This window comes from Camellia sinensis, chromosome 2 (genome assembly GCF_055761805.1).
Source record: "Camellia sinensis isolate YWXY chromosome 2, ASM5576180v1, whole genome shotgun sequence".
NCBI lineage: Eukaryota > Viridiplantae > Streptophyta > Magnoliopsida > Ericales > Theaceae > Camellia > Camellia sinensis.
Genome location: NC_138962.1, coordinates 103250182 through 103271639, shown reverse-complemented (window position 1 = coordinate 103271639; position 21458 = coordinate 103250182). Strand labels below are relative to the sequence as shown.

General features: G+C 38.0%; 1 protein-coding gene across 1 annotated transcript; it reads left to right on the top strand.

The window, feature by feature from the left end:
• Positions 1–13065: 13065 nt before the first annotated feature.
• On the top strand, positions 13066–14429 carry LOC145816676 (uncharacterized). The gene is made up of 3 exons (XM_082912572.1): positions 13066–13308; positions 13494–14085; positions 14206–14429. The coding sequence occupies exons 1-3, from the start codon at positions 13066–13068 to the stop codon at positions 14427–14429; spliced, it is 1059 nt and encodes a 352-aa protein (XP_082768698.1).
• Positions 14430–21458: the final 7029 nt, after the last annotated feature.

Below are 21458 nucleotides of genomic sequence, written 5' to 3'. Positions count from 1 at the left end.
TCTAAAATCACCACATGGTCTTCACAGACTTTGACTGGGTAGTCTATCTCCTTGCAACGCAAGGTGATTGTTGTGTTTGTGGACTCCATACACTTGGTCGCAATTCTTACCTTCCCACTGTGAAAATACTTCATTTTGGATGTGTCCTTATCAATGCCCATGACTTCCTCTCACGACCTTCCAATGATACTAAATGTTTTGCTACTCCAGAGATTCAGAGGTACTGTATAGCAAGTAAGCCAAACAAATCTTTCTTGGTCAAGAATCATCCCGTTCTGCCATACCTTGACTGATTCGCTCCATGACTGGTTCCACCCCTCCAGTGATTTGAGCTTCTCTTTCATGGTTCCTACTGACTCAAATGTTAGCACAATATCTCTTCCACCTCCATCTCTAATCTGGACATCTCCCATTCCTCTGTTCTTTAATTCCTCTTTAAACTTCACCACAAGATGTTGAGGTTTCAATCGAACAATCATGCTGTACAGCCATCCATTACCTTCCTCGTAAGCTTGTATACTGATGTTCGAAGTTGATGCTATCCCCTGTCCACTCAATATTTGGGAAAAAGACTTTCCCATCTGTAACATATTTAGAGCTCTGCTAGTTGTCGCAATAACTCTTCTTCCAACTGGTGTGGTTAGTGATTTCTGATTCTCCTAATTTCCTCGAACAAAATTTGCTATTTTCACTTTTAGAGCTCTGTTATCACACTAGATGTCATGAGCTTTTTGAACCACCATATTCGCTGCCACTGGACAAGCATAGCGGACAAAACCAAATCTTGATCTAGTCAAATTTCTTCTTTTGTTGGGGATGAACACATCCTTCACAATCCCATAGTTGGTGAATATGTTATACAACCCTTTTGGATCCATAGATTCTGGTAGGTTATCCACAAAGATCGTATGTATCTCATTATCCAGAGCTGAGTTTCTACCTCCCTTACCACCATGCTTGCGCAGAATCGGCTTCCACCCTCTGTCTTCCATCTCTATTTAAACTTAAAACATAAAGGAATAATCAAGACCATAGAGGTCGATTATGAATATGAATGATATATAATTTGTTGAGTTCACAAGAACTAAACAGTACAATACGAACTTCTCTTCTAAGCCCATCTCTAACTAGATTCAAATATTTTATTAAATTTAAATTTGATACAAATTTGGTGAAAGAAGTGTTCTAACCATTTCACCAAATTGGTATCAAATGAAGGGAGCCCTACTTTTTAATATTTACTTGGGATGAGTGAGATTAAGGAATGAGGATTTCATTCCATTCCACTTTTATTCCAATGAACTAAGCATTGTATAAAAGAATGAAATTGCTCTACTATGTATGCTATACATACAAGTGACGTGCAAACAACCTCTTTCTAACTAAAAGAAAAGGAAATAGCACAGCTTGATATGAAATAGATGAAACTTAACCATCAAAGCAATCACACTCTCCTTAAAAAAAAAAAAAAAAAAAACCAGAGCCTATGCAAAATGAAAACAATGGAAAATTCAAACCCTAACATTCATACCCATACATTAGCACTCAGCAATACAAACTGTTAACTACATCAAAATTTCAACAGTTTTGCCCCAAAATCGACAACGAATTCAAGACAAAGCAAATTGGGTTCGAACTAAATTCACAATTATTTCATTTTTGAAGTCATTACCCACCAAATAATTGTGAAAACAAAAATAAAATTGTTGTATGAGGAGAGAAGCCAACCAAGCAATAACAGTGAATAAGAACCACAAATTAAATAATTTAACAAATCATAAAGGAGTAAATCCCAAATCTGATGGCATAAACAACGCACGTTGTGTATTTAAGATGGAAGCTGAAGAAAATATTTAAGTCATAAAAAATAATCTATTAAGATTGTTAGAAACAGTAGAAATTTATATATATATATATATATTTTGATCAGCAAAAGAAAAAGGAACTTTATTGATGAGATAGAAGAAAATACATCAATAAAGAGGAGCTTGGAGCTAGAAGAAGCTCCAACCTCCTAGTTAGTGAAAAACCAACACACGGTGTAGAACAGAGGAAAAAAACAACAAAATAAGAAGAATAACACTCAAGAACAGATCAACAAAACAGCACCAACTGATTGATTATGCGCGAAAATCTGAATAAACACCAACCCTTGCAGCACCAAATCTGAGAATAGCAGAAAATAACTTTGTGTTCAATCATCACTCAGGTCTTACAGCAAAAACAGCTCTGAAAGAAGCAACCCAGACAGCCCCTGAAGTTAAATAACTGAACACTCTCAAATCAAAATATGAGCAAACTGCAGAAAGATAGCAAAGTCCCTCAGATCAGACCATGAAGCCACTCTGTGGCAGAATACTCTGCTTTCAAAACCAATAGCTGAGGAAACTTCATACACACAGCTTAATCTGATGGAGGTTAGACACGAGATCATGGACTGAATAATCAACCTTGAAGGACCATTTTACCCACAGTGCAATCTGCACCTTCATCCTCTCACATAATCCTTCAAAATCAGGAACAATCCCCTTAAACAAACATTCATTTCTCAACTTCTAAACTGACCACAGCACAACTGAAGGAAAAACCTGCCAAGCTCTATAGACCCAAGACTTCAAATTACCACCTAACCACCACTGTAGCAGACCCTCTATAGATCTAGGAATAACCCAGTACTGATCCCACCAGTTGACCATGTTTGCTCAGCACTTCTAAACCTGAGGGCAAAACAAAAGCACATGCTCCAGAGACTCCACCTCGGTTTGACAGAACACACACTGGGTCTCCGCATTGGGAGGTAAAACCCCAATCCTATGGAGGAAGGAAGAAGTCTTGATTTTACCTCTCCAAGCCAGCCAGTAGAAGAACTGCATCTTTGGAGGAGCCAGGCTTACCCAAACCCCAAGTGGCACCCTCAAACCAAGACTTTTAGCTACATCCCACCAATTCCACACTGAGGATATAGAAAACTGCCCAGAAGTAGATGCAAGCCGAAAACAAGAGTCTTCAATTTCCACCCTAAGTGCAAGTGATGAAACCAGAAATTCAGACAACCTGTGCAACTCCTCCTCCTCCCAAGCCAATAGATTTCTTCTGAATTTGAGCTGCCACACCCCTAGATTGCTCTTCTTGGCACTAATTTGCTGTAAGGATTCTTCTTTCTCAATGGACAAACTATACAATCTGGGATAATCCTCCTTCAGACCTCTGACAGTGAACCAAGCATCAGTCCAAAACTGAATCCTCTTTCCATTACCCACTGATAACTTAAAATTCTGACCAAAGAATTCACCCAAAGGCTGATTGATTGAAGTGAGCTGCACTATATCCTTCCATATTGTGGACACCCCTGCTATACTATATAGAGATGGCACCCAACCCCCTCCACATCGACCATATCTTGAGCATACCACTGATTTCCACAAGGCTTTGTCATCTGCACCATATCTCCACCACCACTTTAGCAATAAACAATCATTTACCTCACCCAAATCTCTTACACCCAAACCCCCTTGATTTTTGCTTTTATTAATCTCACCCCAATTGACCAGGTGAACATTCCTCTTAACATCAGATCCACCCTACAGGAAGCTGGATTGAATTTTAACTAGAGCCTTAGCAACCCTCTTGGGCATTTTGAAAATAGAAAGAAAGTAGATGGGTAGATTAGAGAGGACTGACTTAAGCAAGGTCAACCGCCCAGCAAAAGATAGTAGCTTTCTCTTCCAAGAAGACAACTTCTTACTCACCTTATCCACTACTGAACTCCAAGTGCACTTCCTCTTAGGATTGGCCCCTAAAGGCAATCCTAAAAAATTAAAAGGTAATTTCTTGGATAGGCAGTTCAATCTATGAGCTAAACCCATAGTTTCATCCTTTTGGAAACCCACTCCGCATACTACACTCTTGTGATAATTAATCTTTAAACAAGACATCACTTCAAAACACCTCAACACCCTTTTAATATTTAGCACTTCCTCTATATCACCTTCACAAAATACTATTGTGTCATCTACAAATTAAAGATGTGAAATACGTAATTCATTACCTCCAACTATGGCTCCTCTAAATAATCCCTTCTCTGTTGCCCTTGCTAATAAAAGGTTAAGAGCTTTAGCTGCAATAATAAACAAAAAAGGTGAAAGGGGATCGCCTTGCCTTAACCCCTTCTGTGGTTGAAATTCCTCTGTGGGTGAATCATTAACCAAGACAGATACCCTGGCTGTAGAAATGCAAGTCCTCATCCAACCTATCCATTTCTCTCCAAATCCAAAGTTGTTCATCATCAACCACAAAAATTCCCAATTAATTGAGTCATAAGCTTTTTCAAAATCCAACTTTAGAATGATACCTTTCTTTTTTGATATTTTCCAATCATCTACAACTTCATTTGCTATTAACACTCCATCTAAAATGTTCCTACCACTCACAAAAGCTGACTGCACCTCGCTAATCATAGATGGCAGGACTCGCTTAAGTCTCCTGGAAAGCACCTTTGCTAAGATCTTATAGATAGAGCTAACCAAACTGATAGGTCTATAATCTCCCAAGCCTATACGATTATCCTTCTTAGGAATAAGAACGATGAAAGAGCTGTTAACCCGTCTTGACAGCTTACCATTTGAGTGAAATTCGTTCACCAATTGTATAATCTCCCTCTTCAATATAGACCAACACCTTTGAATGCAAGTAAGGTTAAAGCCATCTAGGCCTGGGGCTTTGTTCCCATCACAATCCTGCAGTGCTTCCCATATCTCATCTTCAGAGAATCCAGCTTCCAAGTTACCCACTTCCATAGAGCTAATGACAACAAAAGGGCCTAAGATTTTTGGTCTGAACTTCCAGTTCTCAAAGAACAACTGACTGAAATACCTAACCACTTCTTGCTTCACCTGAGCTGGATCCTCCAATCTCCTATCCTCCACAAGAACAGAGTCAAGCAAATTCTTTCTCTGCCTTCTACTAGCCATAATATGAAAGTACCTAGTATTTTTATCACCAGAATGAGCCCACATCTGCCTTGATTTTTGATGCCATAACTTGTCCTTGCTCCTACTAAGCTGCCACACCTGGCTTCTAACTTCTCTTCTTCTCTTCAGTTCCTGTTCATCAAGGGACCTAGACTCTGCCTTCAAGTCCCATTCATGAAGTTCCTCCTCTGCTGCCTTTAGCTGAGTGTTAATGTTGCCAAATACTTCCTTATTCCACACCCTCAAGTGACTCCTAAGCATGTTCAATTTTCTCATTACTCTGAACCCTGCCCACCCTTGAACTTGTGCTTTCCCCCACCTCTTTTTAACTTTAGTTATGAAGGATGGATGAGTTAACCATGCATTGATAAATTTAAATGGCTTTGGTCCCCAATCCCTATCATCTTCCTTTTGCAGAATAGGGCAGTGGTCTGAGAATGTCCTAGGTACACCCCATTGCTTAAAAGAAAACTTTTCCATCCACTTCAAATCTAGCAAAAATCTGTCTATCCTACTCCACCTTTTTCCATCCAGTGCATTGCACCAAGTATGCTGCCTACCTAGCAAAGGCATATCAGCTAGTTCCAATTTTTCCACAAACTCATTAAAGTCCTTCATCCCCCTCTCTCTAGATGAACACCCATTCCTCTCACCCATATATCTAATCTCATTCAAGTCCCCTCCCACACACCAAGGGTTTGGAAAATATGGATGGATATACACCAGAGAGTTCCATAACTGTCTCCTCCTGAAAGCCTCATTAGGAGCATAGATATTCACAAGAGTACACTGAAAAGAATTACTAGATATACCTAATAAAATGATGAAATTTTTGCTGCTACAACAGTCTTGAAGCTCGAAGACTTGTGGCCTCCAAATACACAAAAGACCTCCAACACTCCCCTCTGAATCTACCATCATAAATTCCATCTCTTCATAAGGCCAAATGATTTTCACAAAATAATCATCCATAGAGCTTCTTTTAGTCTCCTGAAGAAAGAGCACATCAACACTTCTCTCCCTCACCAATCTCTTAATATTTCCCATTTTTTCTGGCCTTCCCAGCCCTCTAACATTCAAGATAAAATCTTCATGATAAACTCACTATTTACAACCTAATCCCTTTCAAACAGCCGATCATCACCTTTAATTTTGCTCAAATCCATCTCTTCCAGCTCCACGATTTTGCTTACCAACTCCTCCTCTTTGCCTTGGCAATCCATTCCCAGCAGAGTACCCACTCTCATTGTTGACATAGCCTCCTCAAACAGTTTCCTCCTTCTACTCGCTGCCTAACTCTGGGAAATAGCCATAGATGAAACTGCTGCATTTACAAAAGCTCTGAGAATGGCTCCCCTTTGAAAGCCAAGTCTGCCAAACATGCCTCTCCTTCGTTCAATACCTTTTTTCCATGACTTACCCCATTTCTACTCTGTAACTTCCTTTAGTTTGCTCTATTTTACAGTCCGTTTGACCATGTTTATGTGTGTTATTTGGGCTATAGTTGGCCTAAGTTGAGCCTGGGCCATATTTTCACTCAAGTCCGACTCCAACCCCTGATACAATCCACTAGGCTCAGCCCCCTTCTGCACTCCTTCAATTAAAACTTCCAAATTTGTATTGGGCCTTGCTTTTGCTAGTCCACTCAACTCCCTTAAGAGTCCTGTGCTACATATAGACTCGTCCATAATTTGAACTCTGTTCATGATTAACTGACGGGAGTTGACATCCTGCTCTACCTCCCTCGCCTTGGAACAAGCACCTTCATAGCCAGTCCCCACGCTCCCCTCTATATCAACCACTGCATTTGCATGCTTACCATCATTATCTCTACCCTGCACTTCTGATCTGCCCATCACAGTCTCCAGAACCCTACTAGCCACCTCAAATCCTTCACTCACCAACCCCCCTCTTCCTGCAGAAACTTGCCTTTCAATCTTGTTGCGTCCACCATTGCCAGACATTTGATCTACCTCTTCTTTGCCATTGGAATGCAATCGATCTTGATCCCTCCCTCTGGTCTCAGTAGGACTTGGAAATAAATACCTGGGCAGCTCTTCACAGACTCTAACTAGAATGTGACAGCCTTTGTGCTCCATAAAAATTATTGTGTTAATCCACTCCAAACAGCTCGTAATCACTTTAACTTTAGCTTGTTGAAAAGTTATTGGATTGTTGATGTCCTCTTCAAATTGAACTACCTCCCCCCAATAACTACCTATGCTGCGGATTGTCGTAGTGCTCCATAAATTAATGGGAATGCCAAAACAATTCAATCAAACGCACCTCTCTTGCTCTGCAAACTGGCCTTTTTCCCATTCATTGATGGATTCACACCACTGCTTCCCTCACCCCTGCAAAAGTCTCTTTCCTTCCTGCATATGCTGTACTGTGGGGAAAGTTAATAGGACTAGTTTGCCACCCCCTCTCTTACAACTACATCCCTCATGCCTCTATTGCTCAATTCCTCTCTGAACTCCTTGAAGGCTAAAAAGCTACTCAGTTGAACTACTAAACTTTCATACCTCCAACCATTACCTTCCACATAAACTTTTATCACCACCTTTTCTTTGTCTCTGGCCTCATCACTTAGTAATACCTCTGCATAGGTTTTTTGGACACCCTTACCTTTCTACTGCTTTGAATGAATCCGCCGATTCTCCACTCGACCTTCATCTCCTCTGCTCAGCCCCTTGGGATTCTGCTGACCCACTCTCTGAGGCTTTTAATACTCAGCACACTTAACCCTCAGTGCCTTGTTATCACACCACAAACCATCTGCCTTCTGAATCGCCACCCGTGCAGTCACCTCACAATCGTATCTTACAAACCCAAATCTGGATTTTGAAGCTTTCCTCCTCTTACCCGGGATAAACACATCCTTGACTAGACCAAACTTTTGGAAAAGATTAAACAAGCCTTTAGGATCCATTGAGTCAGGTATGTTATCCACGAAAATGGTGATCCAGACTTCCTCCTTAGGATCTCCAAGCTGGCTTCCCACTTTTCTCCTGCGTATCACTGGGTTCCAACCCCCTCGATCCATCGTCTTCACTCTTTAGAAATTTTTTATTAAACTATTAGAAATTTATATTTAAATCAAATCTAACACTTATAATTTCTTATTTTTCTAATTAATTTATAAGAATATAGTTGAAATTGACGTTGAGAGTATATTTGGGATATTGACTTTTTGGTTTAAATAGTCAAAAAGTTAAAATATCCAATTACGTCACTTTCTCTATTTTTCTGTATGTCTGTTCTAAAAAATAAAAAAAGCTAACTACAATACCCACTTCCCAAACACCCTCCAAATCAAGTTTTGGCACATCCTTAGAGCATTAAACAATTCTTAGAATTTAAACAAACTTAAAAGTCTTTGTATGTCAATAAATAAAATCTAGATTAAAATATTTAATTTATTTGACTCACCTTTATTTTTTTTGATTTTTATAATGATTATTGTTTTTATTTTAAACTTATACAAAGAATATCATCCATATCATTTATAAAAAAAAAAAAATCCAATTAATCAGATATGATTCGATTGGTCAAAAATTGAACTTCATGCTATTTTTCAAAAATAAAAAGTCTTTTTATCAAACAATTGGAGAAAACAGTGAAAAATTATCAGTTTTATAAAATAAGAAAAAATTATGAGAAAGTCTATTTGCATACCATTCGAACTCTTAGTATATATCACAAATGATGTTCGGATATAAATTTTTGAATAAAAATGTTTGAATTTAGGATTATGAATAAAAATAAATTATTCAAATATATATTATGTTCAATTATTTATATCAGAACTACTTTATGTTCATAAATTTATATTCGAACATTTGATTTTTGTTCAAATATTTATATCCGAACACTATTTATGATATGTATTGAGAGTTTATACTACGTACAAATAGAATTATACAAAAATAATACCTCTATTGAAGCTTATTTATTCAAAATAATTCACAACCATAACAATATAAACTTTTTATGCGTTCATCTTTTTAGTCTATTGAATATAAAATTGAAAGTGTCAAAATTTGAAACTGCCAATTTATTTTGTTATAAATGTTAAATTATGTTTTTTTTTCCCCTCTTTCTTTTTAGGGGTAATAATTGTGACATTTGTCCCAGGTGACTGCTTGAGCAGTGAAAGTACTGCTCGAGCGAAGATGGAGAACATCTAGTCACTCGAGCGAGAGTGGACTGCTTGAGCGAACTAGTGGTCACTCGAGCAAACTTGAAGAACTCCCAGTATCTCATTTTGCAGACAAAAATACTGAGAGGCCTCATTCACTGTTCGAGCAATGAAAAGACCGCTTAAGCAGTCTGCGCAAAACCAGCAACTTAAAAAGTAACTTTTTAGCTTATTTCTTCACCTTTTCCTTTCTACCTTCTCTCCTCTCCCCATCTCCGAAAACCCTAAGTTTCTAAGATCTAGCCTAAATCACTTGCAAGAAATGAAGTACATGTGAAGATCTTCATTTCTACCAATTAGATTGCGATTTTACGAAGAGTACACTTTGAAGTTTAGCATTGTTACCCATAACTTGAGGTAGGGTTACTTTTAACTTAGTATCTCTTTGATTTAAAGATGATTATGTGGTATGATTGTAAATATAAGAATTGATTTAATGATTGAGTGAGATTAAGCTTGTATTTGACAAAAAGGGAAATTTTATTTGACTATTGTTAGAGTTTCACCTAATTTTCCATATAATATGAACATTGATGTTGAGAATTATATATATATATATATATATGAAAATAGAGTGAAAGCCCCAAAATTATTGAAACCTTAATTTTGATCTTGATAGAGAATGATATTGTGATCAAATTTATCCTTAATTCTTGAGATTTTGTGGATGATTAAAGGGTGAGTGTAGTAATTGTGGAGTTGAGAATGTGATTTGGACATAGATGAAATTATAACTCCTGCATCTTTATTTGTTTCATGTGAAATTGGATACTTGTTCTTTTGAAAAATAGTTCAATGAGAGGTAAATAAAGTATGAGTCCGGGTAGAGAGTGTCAAGCTTCAAATTTTATTACCTGGAAACATTGCCAAAACCTTTAATTTAAGCTCATTTACTCAATACATTTATATATACAAGTGACCATTACACTTGAGTAGAAGAAAAATGTTTTCCCTCGAATGTGTAACGCCCCTAAAATAATTACAATAATCCAACTCCAAACACTAGTGCAGATTGGTATAAATAAAATAAGAAGTTTTCATTAATCAGAGTCAATATACAAAAGGTGACACATGCAATGTACATTCATAAATCGTTCATCCTGAATCTACAACATGTGTTACAAGAAGAAATAAGAAATGAAAGCTAAACAGATATTCATATACCCTAATGGCTTACATCTTTCCAAGATCATGCTTGGTTACAACAAAATGAGTGTGATAACCCAACTCATACTATACTTAATTATGCACATGATTATGTGTTTGATATGAATTTGCATATTTAAGTATGTGAATTATGTGAATTTGAAAAAATATCTGTGAAAAGTAGAAATATCTGTTGCAATTGAGACTTTGAACCGAAATTGAAGGCCTTAGAGGCATGATAAAGAAAAACCGACTTCATATCTATGATTAGCATGATTTATAGAGCTTACAATGAAATTTTGAAAAATTATGATCCGTAATGATTTAATCATGTTTTATGAGTTGGGTCATATATGAGTTGTTTAGCCCTGTTGTTCTTCATTTGTTGCTTGAGAGCCCTAGAAAGTGAGGGGGAGAGAGAGAGAGTGGAAGAGAAAGCTAAGGATTTGAAGAAAATCAGAGGGCAAACCTTAGATTTGAGTTGAGGTATGTTAATTTACTTACAAACTTTGTCTCTAACTTATCTTTGTCAAGAAATCATGAAGAAATTAGGAATTTTGAGCTAGGGTGTTGAGTTGTGTAGTGACTAAGGCTAAAGGCATGAAATTGGACCTTAATCTCTACACCATTGTTTGATTTGTGTTCATTTTTATGATTGATCTATGAAACAAACCCTAGATGGTTCATATAAACAAGATTTGTGAGAAAATCATTCATAAATATATGTATTTTGAACTTGTGTATGTAAACCATGAAATTGTGAAAAGATGAGACCATGAAATTGTTGTTGATGCAAGATTGATATGTTTAATGTGGAATTACACTTGTATCATGCTTAGATATCATGTTTTTTAGTTGTTTTTACATGGATTTGGGCTTGGGAATGAGAGGAAAGTGTTTGCATCTTAGAGCCATTTTCGGACTGCCCGAGTGAGCGTAGACCGCTCATGCGGCCTCAAGCTCTGCACGAGCGCCGAAGATTTAAGCCTAAACCCACTCTTCATTGTGCACTTGAGCAGCGGCCATTTTCGCACATTCGGAGCCAAACCGCTCAAGCGGCTGTTGTTTTACTACCCCTAGCCTCTGGAATGCATTCCCAACCTTTTTTTAGCCCCTTTTGGGCGTGAAATGATGAATAGAAACTCATTAAAGAAGGTTGTGAAAAATGAAAGAAAAGAGTACAATTAAAGTGAATTACTTATTGAATATGTGTGTGACATGTTTGGTATAGGTCGTGTGCCGGGGGAAACGCCACAAGATTGATTCCACTGTGAGTAATAATATCATATTTATATGTTCATTATTGTGTACCTCGAACCATGAACGGTGAATGGTTTTGACATTGTGATTTGTTTGAAATAAGAAACCTCATTAATATTATATGACATGTGCAACGTTGGGCCCGGGGCCGTTTTGTTATATGTTGGGCCCGAGGCTGTTTTGAAATATGATTGGGCCCGAGGCCATTTTGTTATATGTTGGGCCCGAGGCCATTTTGAAATATGATTAGGCCCGAGACCGTTTTGTTATATGTTGGGCCTGAGGCCATTTTGAAATATGATTGGACCCATGGCCATTTTCGTTATATGTTGGGCTCGAGGCCGTTTTGATATATGATTGGGCCCGAAGTCATTTTGTTATATGTTGGGCCCGAGGTCGTTTTGAAGTATGATTGGGCCTAAGGCCGTTTTGTTTATAAGATTTTGGGTATTGTGAGAATCTTATGACTATCTATTGAAACCATTTTACTGTATTGTTAGTCATTGAGCTTCGCTCACCCAATTTTATGTATGCACATATAGGTAATCCACAACATGGAGCACACCCCTAGAGTCAGCTTCATGAGCCATTCTTTTTTAGACCCAATCGAGTGACACCTCCAAGATGGAGTTTCATCTCTGACTCACATCATACTTTGACTCTATTTTGTTTTTGCTATTGTGGTCTTGGGTTTGTAAATGTTATGCACAAATTTCTTTCGATACTTATATTCTTTTTGCACGGGCATGTAAATGATGTGGATGTGTTACTTTTTGCTCATATTGGTATAGCTCAATGGAATCATTCTTTTGTTGTATACTTCCGCTTTTGGCCCCATTACTATAATTACTCTGTATGTTTGTTTGAGACCAAAGGTAATCAAGTGATTACCGGCCGGTTATGCCCCAAACTTTTAGGGGCGGGGTCGGGTCATGACAGAGTGGTATCAGAGCACAAGTTAATATCTTACACATGAGTCCGTGCAAGCAATAAGAAGTCTAGAAAGGGTTTAAGTTGCATTCATAATGCATCCATAATCAAGTATGACATGAAAATGTGCATTTGTAAATGTGACTTATGTGTTTTTTATTTGGAAAAGTTATAATGTGTGTTCCTCTAGATCATGGTGAGAACAAGAGCAGAGGATGGAGAGGATTGAACCTACGCGCGACGTGTTAGAATGGAGGCAATGATCATGGACATGGTTGAGGCCTTTAGAAAAAAACAACAATAACAACCACCGCCACCAATGCAAGACCACCAGACTGACGATTGAACTATTGCTCTCACAAAAGAATTTAAGAAGATGAACCACCCTTGTTCAAAGGAGAAATTGACCCATTAAAGGCGGAGACTTGAGTGCTGGGTATCGAGAAATTATTTGAAGTCTTTCCATGTACGGAGGAACATAAAGTCTTGCTAGCTGCTTTTACACTAGAGGATGAGGCGCGCCATTGGTGGATGCTTATTTGAGGAGAGCATCAAGGGATGAATTGGGCTCAATTTTTGGAGATCTTCTATGAGAAATATTTTCCACAGAGTAACCAAGACAGGAAGGTGTCGGAGTTTGAAAACTTGAAGCAAGGAAACAAGACCATAGCGGAGTATGAAGTGCAATCTACCAAATTAGCCTGTTTTGCACCGTACATGGTCGATACGAACTACAAGAAGGTGAGGAAATTTGAGGGATGTCTTCAAGACTCCATTCTTGAGAAGATTAATGTATTGCAGGTATAGAAATATGTGGATGTATTGGATAAGGCCATCATAGCAGAAGGTAACCAAGCCAACCACAACTGGTACTCGGATTGGAAGGGCAAAAGGCAAGGCTCCATTGTGCACAAAGTAAGAAGCAAAATTTGGGAACTTCCAACACTTCAGGTTCTACTTGTGATTCGTTACCAACTTACCCAGAGTGCGGAAAGAAGCGCCAGAGGGTTTTTTATCGAGCATCAGGAGCTTGCTTTAATTATGGAAAGACGGGGCATATGGTGAGAGATTGTCTTATGTTTGGGCAACAAAAAGGGAATAGGCCATCTGCTAGTTCAGCCGGCTCCACTCCTGCAACAAAGACCCTGGCAAGGCCTATTACTTCTAGAGAGAACGTTAGGCAAGGGGGAGTCTTTGCTCTTGTTCCGGGTGATGTCCAAAATTCAGACGCTGTGGTTTCAGGTACGCTTTCCATCAATGGCCAACTTGCTCATGTGCTACTTGATTCGGGTTCCACCCATTCCTTTGTTTCAAAAACATTTGCTCCTAATTTGAATAGATATATGGAACTCTTGAATTATGTGTTGTGCGTGTCTCTCCCATTTGGGGACTATGTGTTGTGTGCTTCTATGTATCCTGCATGTGAGCTTTTACTTAAAGATATTCCATTGTGGGCTAATTTGATGCCTCTTGATATGGTACACTTTGATATAATTTTGAGAATGGATTGGTTAGCTAAGTATCATACAACCATTGATTGTGTGTCTAAGCAAGTTGTTTTCCGCCCACCGGGTCAGGGTGAGTTTACTTTTTTGGGACATGGGGTGGTCCCTCCGCCCTATTTGATATCGGCTATGAAAGCTTGTAAACTACTTCATAAGGGTTGTAGGGGTTATTTGTGTATTATTTTGCATGTAGAGACAACTGAGGTGGGTGTTGAAAATATTCAAATTGTTAGTGAGTTTCCAGATGTATTTCATGAAGAATTTCCAGGGGACTTGATAGATCGTGAGATTGAATTTGTCATTGATATTGTACCGGGTACTCAACCTATTTCGAAGGCTCTGTACAGAATGTCTCTGGCAGAAATGAAGGAATTGAAAATACAGTTGCAAGAATTGCTTGACAAAGGGTTCATTTGATCGAGTACATCGCCATGGAGTGCATCGGTTTTGTTTGTGAAAAAGAAGAATGGGACCCTTCAGTTGTGTATTGATTACCAAGAACTTAATAAGGTAACGGTGAAGAATAAATATCCTTTACCATAGATTGATGATTTGTTTGACCAATTACAGGGGGCACAAGTGTTTTCAAAAATCGACTTGAGATCCGGGTACCATCAGTTGAAAGTCAAAGCAGAGGATGTTGAGAAGACTGCCTTTCGAACCACATATGGCCATTACGAATTTTTAGTTTTGCCATTTGGGGTTACGAATGCACCGATAGCTTTTATGGATTTAATGAATTGGATTTTCAAACTGCACTTGGATGAGTTTGTGGTGGTATTCATTAATGACATTCTTATTTATTCGAAGAGTAGGGAGGAACATGAAAGGCACTTGAGATTAATTCTTCAAACACTTAGGGACAAGAAGTTATATCCTAAATTGAAGAAATGTGAATTTTGGTTGAATGAAGTTGTGTTTTTGGGGCATGTAATTAACAAGGATGGTGTGTCTGTCGATCCGCAAAAGATAGAAGTTATTGTGAATTAGCCTGCTTCCACCAACACTGCAGAAGTACATAGTTTTATGGGTTTAGCTGGTTATTACCGAAGATTTGTTAAAGATTTCTCTAAGATTGCGGTGCCGCTTACCCTATTGACTCAAAAAGGTGTTCCATTTGAGTGGACAGAACAGCGAGAGTCCGCTTTCCAAGAATTAAAGACAAGGCTCATAACGGCATCGGTTCTCGCCTTACGATCAGGTACAAAAGGGTTTGTTATTTATAGTGATGTTTCTCATAAAGGTTTGGGGTGTGAACTTATGCAAAATGGAAGGGTAATTGCGTATGCATCTTGACAATTGAAGCCACATGAAAAGAATTACCCTACGCATGATTTGGAATTAACTGATGTGGTATTTACATTGAAGATATGGCGGCATTATCTTTATGGAGCAACGTGTGAAGTCTACGTTGACCACAAGAGCCTCAAGTATTTCTTTACTCAAAAAGGAGCTTAATATGCAACAAAGACAGTGGTTAGAACTCATCAAGGATTATGGCTTATAGATTCATTATCATCCTGGTAAAGCCAACACGGTAGTGGATGCTGTTAGTAGAAAGTCAACAGGAAACTTAGCATGTTTGCTTATGGAGTAGAATGAACTATTACTTGACTTGGAAAAAATGGAGGTGAAAATTGTACTACATGAACAAGATGGAATGTTGGCCGCAATGACCGCACAACTGGCTATTATTGAGGAAATTAAACAAAGGCAATTGGAGGATGAATTCCTCAAGAAAGTATATGATGAGATGGAAGCAAAACCGAGACCGGGATTTTCTTTGGAAGCTTAATTGTTGAAGTTCAAGGGAAGATTGTGTATTCCAAATGTCGCTGAAGTTAAAGGAAGAGTCTTGGAAGAAGCTTACAAGTCCAGGTTTGCTATGCATCCTAGGAATACCAAAATGTACCAAGATCTCAAGCAAGCCTTTTGGTGGCCTAATATGAAGAGAGAAATTGCGGAATTCATTTCAAGGTGCCTTCAATGTCAACAAGTGAAAGTGGAGCACCAAAGACCGGCGGGGTTACTTCAACCTCTTCGTATTCTAGAATAGAAGTGGGAGCATATAACTATGGATTTTATTGTGGGCTTACCCTGAACACCCCGAGGTATGGATTCTATATGGGTTGTTATGGATAGATTGACTAAAAACCACACTTCATTTTACCCCCTATGGTATACGCCATGTGCGGATCACCGCCTTGACGTTCGAATATCACCGCATAACCCCCTTGTGGTTGATGGAGTGAAGTGCACAGTTTGTTTTTTCATCTATTCTAACAGGCTGTGCAATACACACGAGGGTTGTGCAATTGGTCATGGAAAGATGATTTTTTATCCGAATTAAATGACTAAAATGCCCTCATCTTCATCACCAATTTCCAAAGCAGTCCTTCTTCTTCATTTCAAAACCCTGATCTGGAAATCTCTACCCAGAAGAAGGGGAAAAAAAAAGAGAGTAAAATTACAAACTCCCACCGATACCTCCATAATCAAACCACTCCCAGTCAAAGTAATCAATTACAAATGTTCAAGTTTGATCAAATCAATTGGTGTTAAATTATGACAAGTAAATAAAAAGAAAAACAAAATTTTAATCACCAACTCTAACATACACACACACACACACACACATATATTTATGTATAAACCTACAAATTGTATCACGAACATCTATATGCACAGTGAATAATATATATATATATATATATTATCCAATCATTCAATATTTTACAAATCAATTTAAAATCTAAATACTAAATTCCTAAAATCATTCACAGCAATGGGTATCTCTCTTATTTCTCATCCAAGACATTATCATTTTGATCATCTTCGCACACTTCATATATAACCTCTAATGGTGCTCGCACATCCCATTCAACGAACGATTCAGCGTAAAACGGGTTCAAATCCAAACCCATTTCTATTTTGAACTCAAAATTTGATTCGATCAAGACCCATTTGCAAACTTCAATTGTCGAATCATGATGATGATGGGTTTGTTCTGGTTCAGTGGAATTGAAAGTAAAGGTTCAACTGTCATCGATGGTTTACATAAGTCATTATGATTGTGTACAGGTTTAGCCTGTGTATTTCCAGGTTCGACCATGGATGTTATAGTCCATGGTTGCTATGTTTTGTTATGTAATATAGACTGTTTTTGTTAGTTTTGGTTAGTTCTTGATGGTGTAGAACTATTGACTTAGTTTGGTGTTTTGTCATCATCTATCTGATAACTTAGGTGCTATGTAGAGGTGGTCTCGCCGTCCATGGTGGCAGTTTCAGTCGTCCACTGTGTTTTTCGTGGGTTTCATCCGTCTATGGTTATGATTTTGTTTAATTATATAGAAATGGTAGGGTTGTAATTTTAAAGAGAGAAGGAGGAAGAACATGGCGTGTCTTTGTTGTTTAAATTAATTTGTTAAATCAAAATCCTAATTTCATATATCAAAACCCTAAGTTCTCCCTCTTGTTCTTCTCAAATGCACAACTGTTGAAGAAGAAATGTTAAACAAAGGTTATATATACAAGGGCAAAATAGTCGTTTTACTTCTGATGTTGATTGTGGTAATTGTGCATTTCACTCCATCAATCACAGGGGGGTTATGTAGTGATATTCGAACGTCAGAGAGGTGATTCACACATGGCCTATACCATAGAGGGTAAAGTGAAGTTTGCCCTTGACTAAATCTGCTCACTTTTTGCCTGTGAAGACTGTTTATAATGCTGATTGACTTGCTATTGTGTACATTGCTGAGATTATTCGATTGCACGGCGTTCCAGTTTCCATTGTGTCGGATAGAGATTCTAAGTTTGTGTCAAGGTATTGGCACAACTTACAAAAAGCATTGGGGACAGAGTTGAAGTTTAGTACCGCATTTCATCTACAAACTGATGGACAATCTGAAAGAACTATACAAACGTTGGAGGACATGCTCCGAATGTGTGTTTTGGATTTCCGTGAAAGTTGGGAAACTCATTTACCTTTGGCGGAATTTTTTTATAACAACAGTTTCCACTCTAGTATTAGAATGGCACGATATAAAGCTTTGTATGGGAGAAAATGTCGAACTCCGATTTGTTGGACAGAGGTTGGGGATAGGTCGTTGATTGGGCCTAAAATTGTGCAAGTTACTATGGAAAAGATTCAAATCATCCAATAGAGATTAAAAACTGCTTAAAGCCGACAAAAGAGCTATGCGGATCAAATAAGGAGAGACTTGGAGTTTGAAGTTGGGGTTCATGTTTTTGTCAAAGTCACTCCAATGAAAGGGCACATAAGATTTGGGGAAAAAAAAGGAAAATTATCACCCCGGTACATTGGGGCGTATCAGATTTTGGAAAGATTAGGTTCGGTTGCCTATCAGGTTGCTTTACCATCGGGCATGGAGCAAGTGCACAATGTGTTTCACGTATCAATGTTGTGAGGCTACCTTCGGGACCCTTCTCATGTTATTGACTATCATCAAATTGTGCTAGATGACAATATGGCTTATGAGGAGAAACCCCATCGAATCCTTGATCGGCAAGTCAAACAACTAAGGAACAAGGCTATCCCAATGATAAAAGTGGAATGGAGGGAACATCATGCAAGCGAAGCCACTTGGATACAAGAAGAAGAAATGAGGCAACAATAATCGGAATTATTTTCAACTTAAGGTAAACAAGTTTGGAGAACCAAACTCCATAAAGGGGGGAGACTATGACAACCCAACCCATACTATACTCAATTATGCACGTGATTATGTGATTGATATGAATTTTTAAATTTAAGTATGTGAATTATGTAAATTTGGAAAAATATCTGTGGAAAGTAGAAATATCTGTTGTAATTGAGACTTTGAACCGAAATTGAAGGGCTTAGAGGCGCGATAAACAAAAACCGACTTCATATCTATGATTAACATGATTTATAGAGCTTACAGTGAAATTTTGAAAAATTATGATCCGTAATGATTTAATCACGTTTTATGAGTTAGGTCATATATGAGTTAGGGCAAACTTCACTTTACTCTCTATGGTTTGGGCCATGTGTGAATTACCACCCTGGCATTCAAATATCACCACATAACCCCCTTGTGGTTGGTGGACTAAAACGCTTAGTTAGCTTTTCCATTAAAGTGAGAGTCACGCGCTTGCAATGAGAGTAACACTATTTTTAAGACGAAAATTCCCTTGGCACGTCTTCAAATTTATAAACAATGCCATCAAATCTGTAAACCTCTAGTCAGGAGAAGAAAAAAAGAAAAAAAGATGAGAGATGGTTTGATCTTACTGAATATGGTTTGATGTTCGTACTACCAAAATTTTTTGAGCTTCTTACTACCTAACTCCGGTCAATCCCATTCTGGCGCCACTCTCTGCAAATTATATAATATATGTGTGTGTGTGTGTATCAAAGCTAATTTCAATTCATCAAAAAAAATTGATTACATAATATATATATATATGTATATCAAATCCATATATATACATATATATATATATATATTTTGTATCTGTTGTATTCCAAATTTGAACATAACACAGAAGCTAAATATATATATATATCTGTGGTATGTTTAATATATATATATATATTTTGCATCTGTTATATTCCAAATATGCTATATTCCAAATGGTTCATGAAGAAGAGCAGTATGTTGAAGCTAAAAATACCCATCTAAAACACAACCACTCCGATGGAGGTGGCTCTTTTCCTTTCTAGATCTCCAATTACAACTACCGGACCATGCCTTGTATTATATACATATATACACACACATGATATGATAGCTATATATATTAGTCTATGTTTCCTTTCCATATCTCCCATTTCCATATCTATATATATTAGTCTATGTTTCTTACTTTCTACTTAAATACATTATTCTTCTTTCAACTTGGAATTAAGATTTCACTTTTATCAACAAGTTTGAATTTCAATTTGGAACCTTTGTACAAATTGTTCCTTATTGAAAATTTTATAAGCACTTAATCTGAAGATGTTTTAGAGATCAATGGGTGACAAGTATGTAGAATTGAATTATTGAATTGTTTGTAAAGATAAAGAAGATGCAGATGGAGAGAGAGAGAGAGAGAGAGAGAGAGAGAGAGAGAGAAAAGATGATGAAGATGGAGAGAGAAAGAACTGGGTTGGGTTTCCCCTGAAATAGTATATATATGAGGGTATAATTGTCAATTTACAACTTCTGTTGACAGAAGTTAGTATACGTTTTAGTTTATCAACCACAGGGGGGTTATGTGGTGATATCCGAATGTCAAGAGAGTAAACCGCACCCGACCCAAACCATAAGGGGGTAAAGTGAAGTTTTCTCTATGAGTTATTTAGCCCTATTGTTCTTCATTTGTTGCTTGAGAGCCCTAGAGAGTGAGTTAGAAAGAGAGAATGGAAGAGAAAGCCAAGGATTTGAAGAAAATTAGAGGGCAAACCTTAGATTTGAGTTGGGGTATGTTAATTTACTTACAAACTTTGTCTCTAACTTATCTTTGTTAAGAAATCATGATGAAATTAGGAATTTTGAGCTAGGGTTTTGAGTTGTGTAGTGATTAGGGCTAAAGGCATGAAATTGGACCTTAATCTCTACACCATTGTTTGATTTGAGTTCATTTTTATGATTGATCCATGAAACAAACCCTAGATGGTTCATATAAACAAGATTTGTGAGAAAATCATTCATGAATATTGTAGACACCCCTTTTTTGACCGTCCTCAGGACTTGGACATCATCGTTTGAACACTCGATGATCATCCATGCTCGTGTTTGTTTCGAGTTCCCGAAGGTCTCGGCTGCGCGCCTTGCCTTAGGATCTCTCAACTTGCTGTTTTGTGCTTGGTTGTGCACCAAGGACTTGTGGTTTTTCTTTTGGGAGAAGAGGGTGGCTTGTTTGCCATTCCCTCAATCCACCGGCCAAGGCTTGAAGCCATCGGCCTTGTTTTCTTTTTATCGACCAAAAGTGTTGGCCGGTCGGCACTTTTGTTGGTCGATTGACCATATTTTCAGGCCGAGTCCTTTCCATCTGTTTTTTGCAGATATTTTGTGCCAGTTGTAACAGCTGGTATGCACAATTCTGATCCTCCATACACGTGTATGGAGGGATTTGCCCCAAGACTCAAGCTTTTTCAACAAGCTTGAGAATTGGATTTCTATAAGAAGGGAGCCTCCCCTCCCTTTCCAGCGGTTCAGCAAAATAGATATAGAGTTCATATATCCCTCTATCTCTAAATCTCTCTCTCTCTCTCTCTCTCTCTCTCTCTCTCTATATTTGTGTGTGTGTTTGTGACCTAATGTGTGTTTTTGTTCATACTTTTGCACTAGAGCACCTAGTAGAGCACCTTCCTTTGGTTGCTGAGGCACTAGGAAGTTGGTTTCAGAGTTCTTGGGCTGGTTTTGATCCAACGGGGTGGCTGGAGTTGTGTTATTGAAGGTGTTCTTCAAGGGT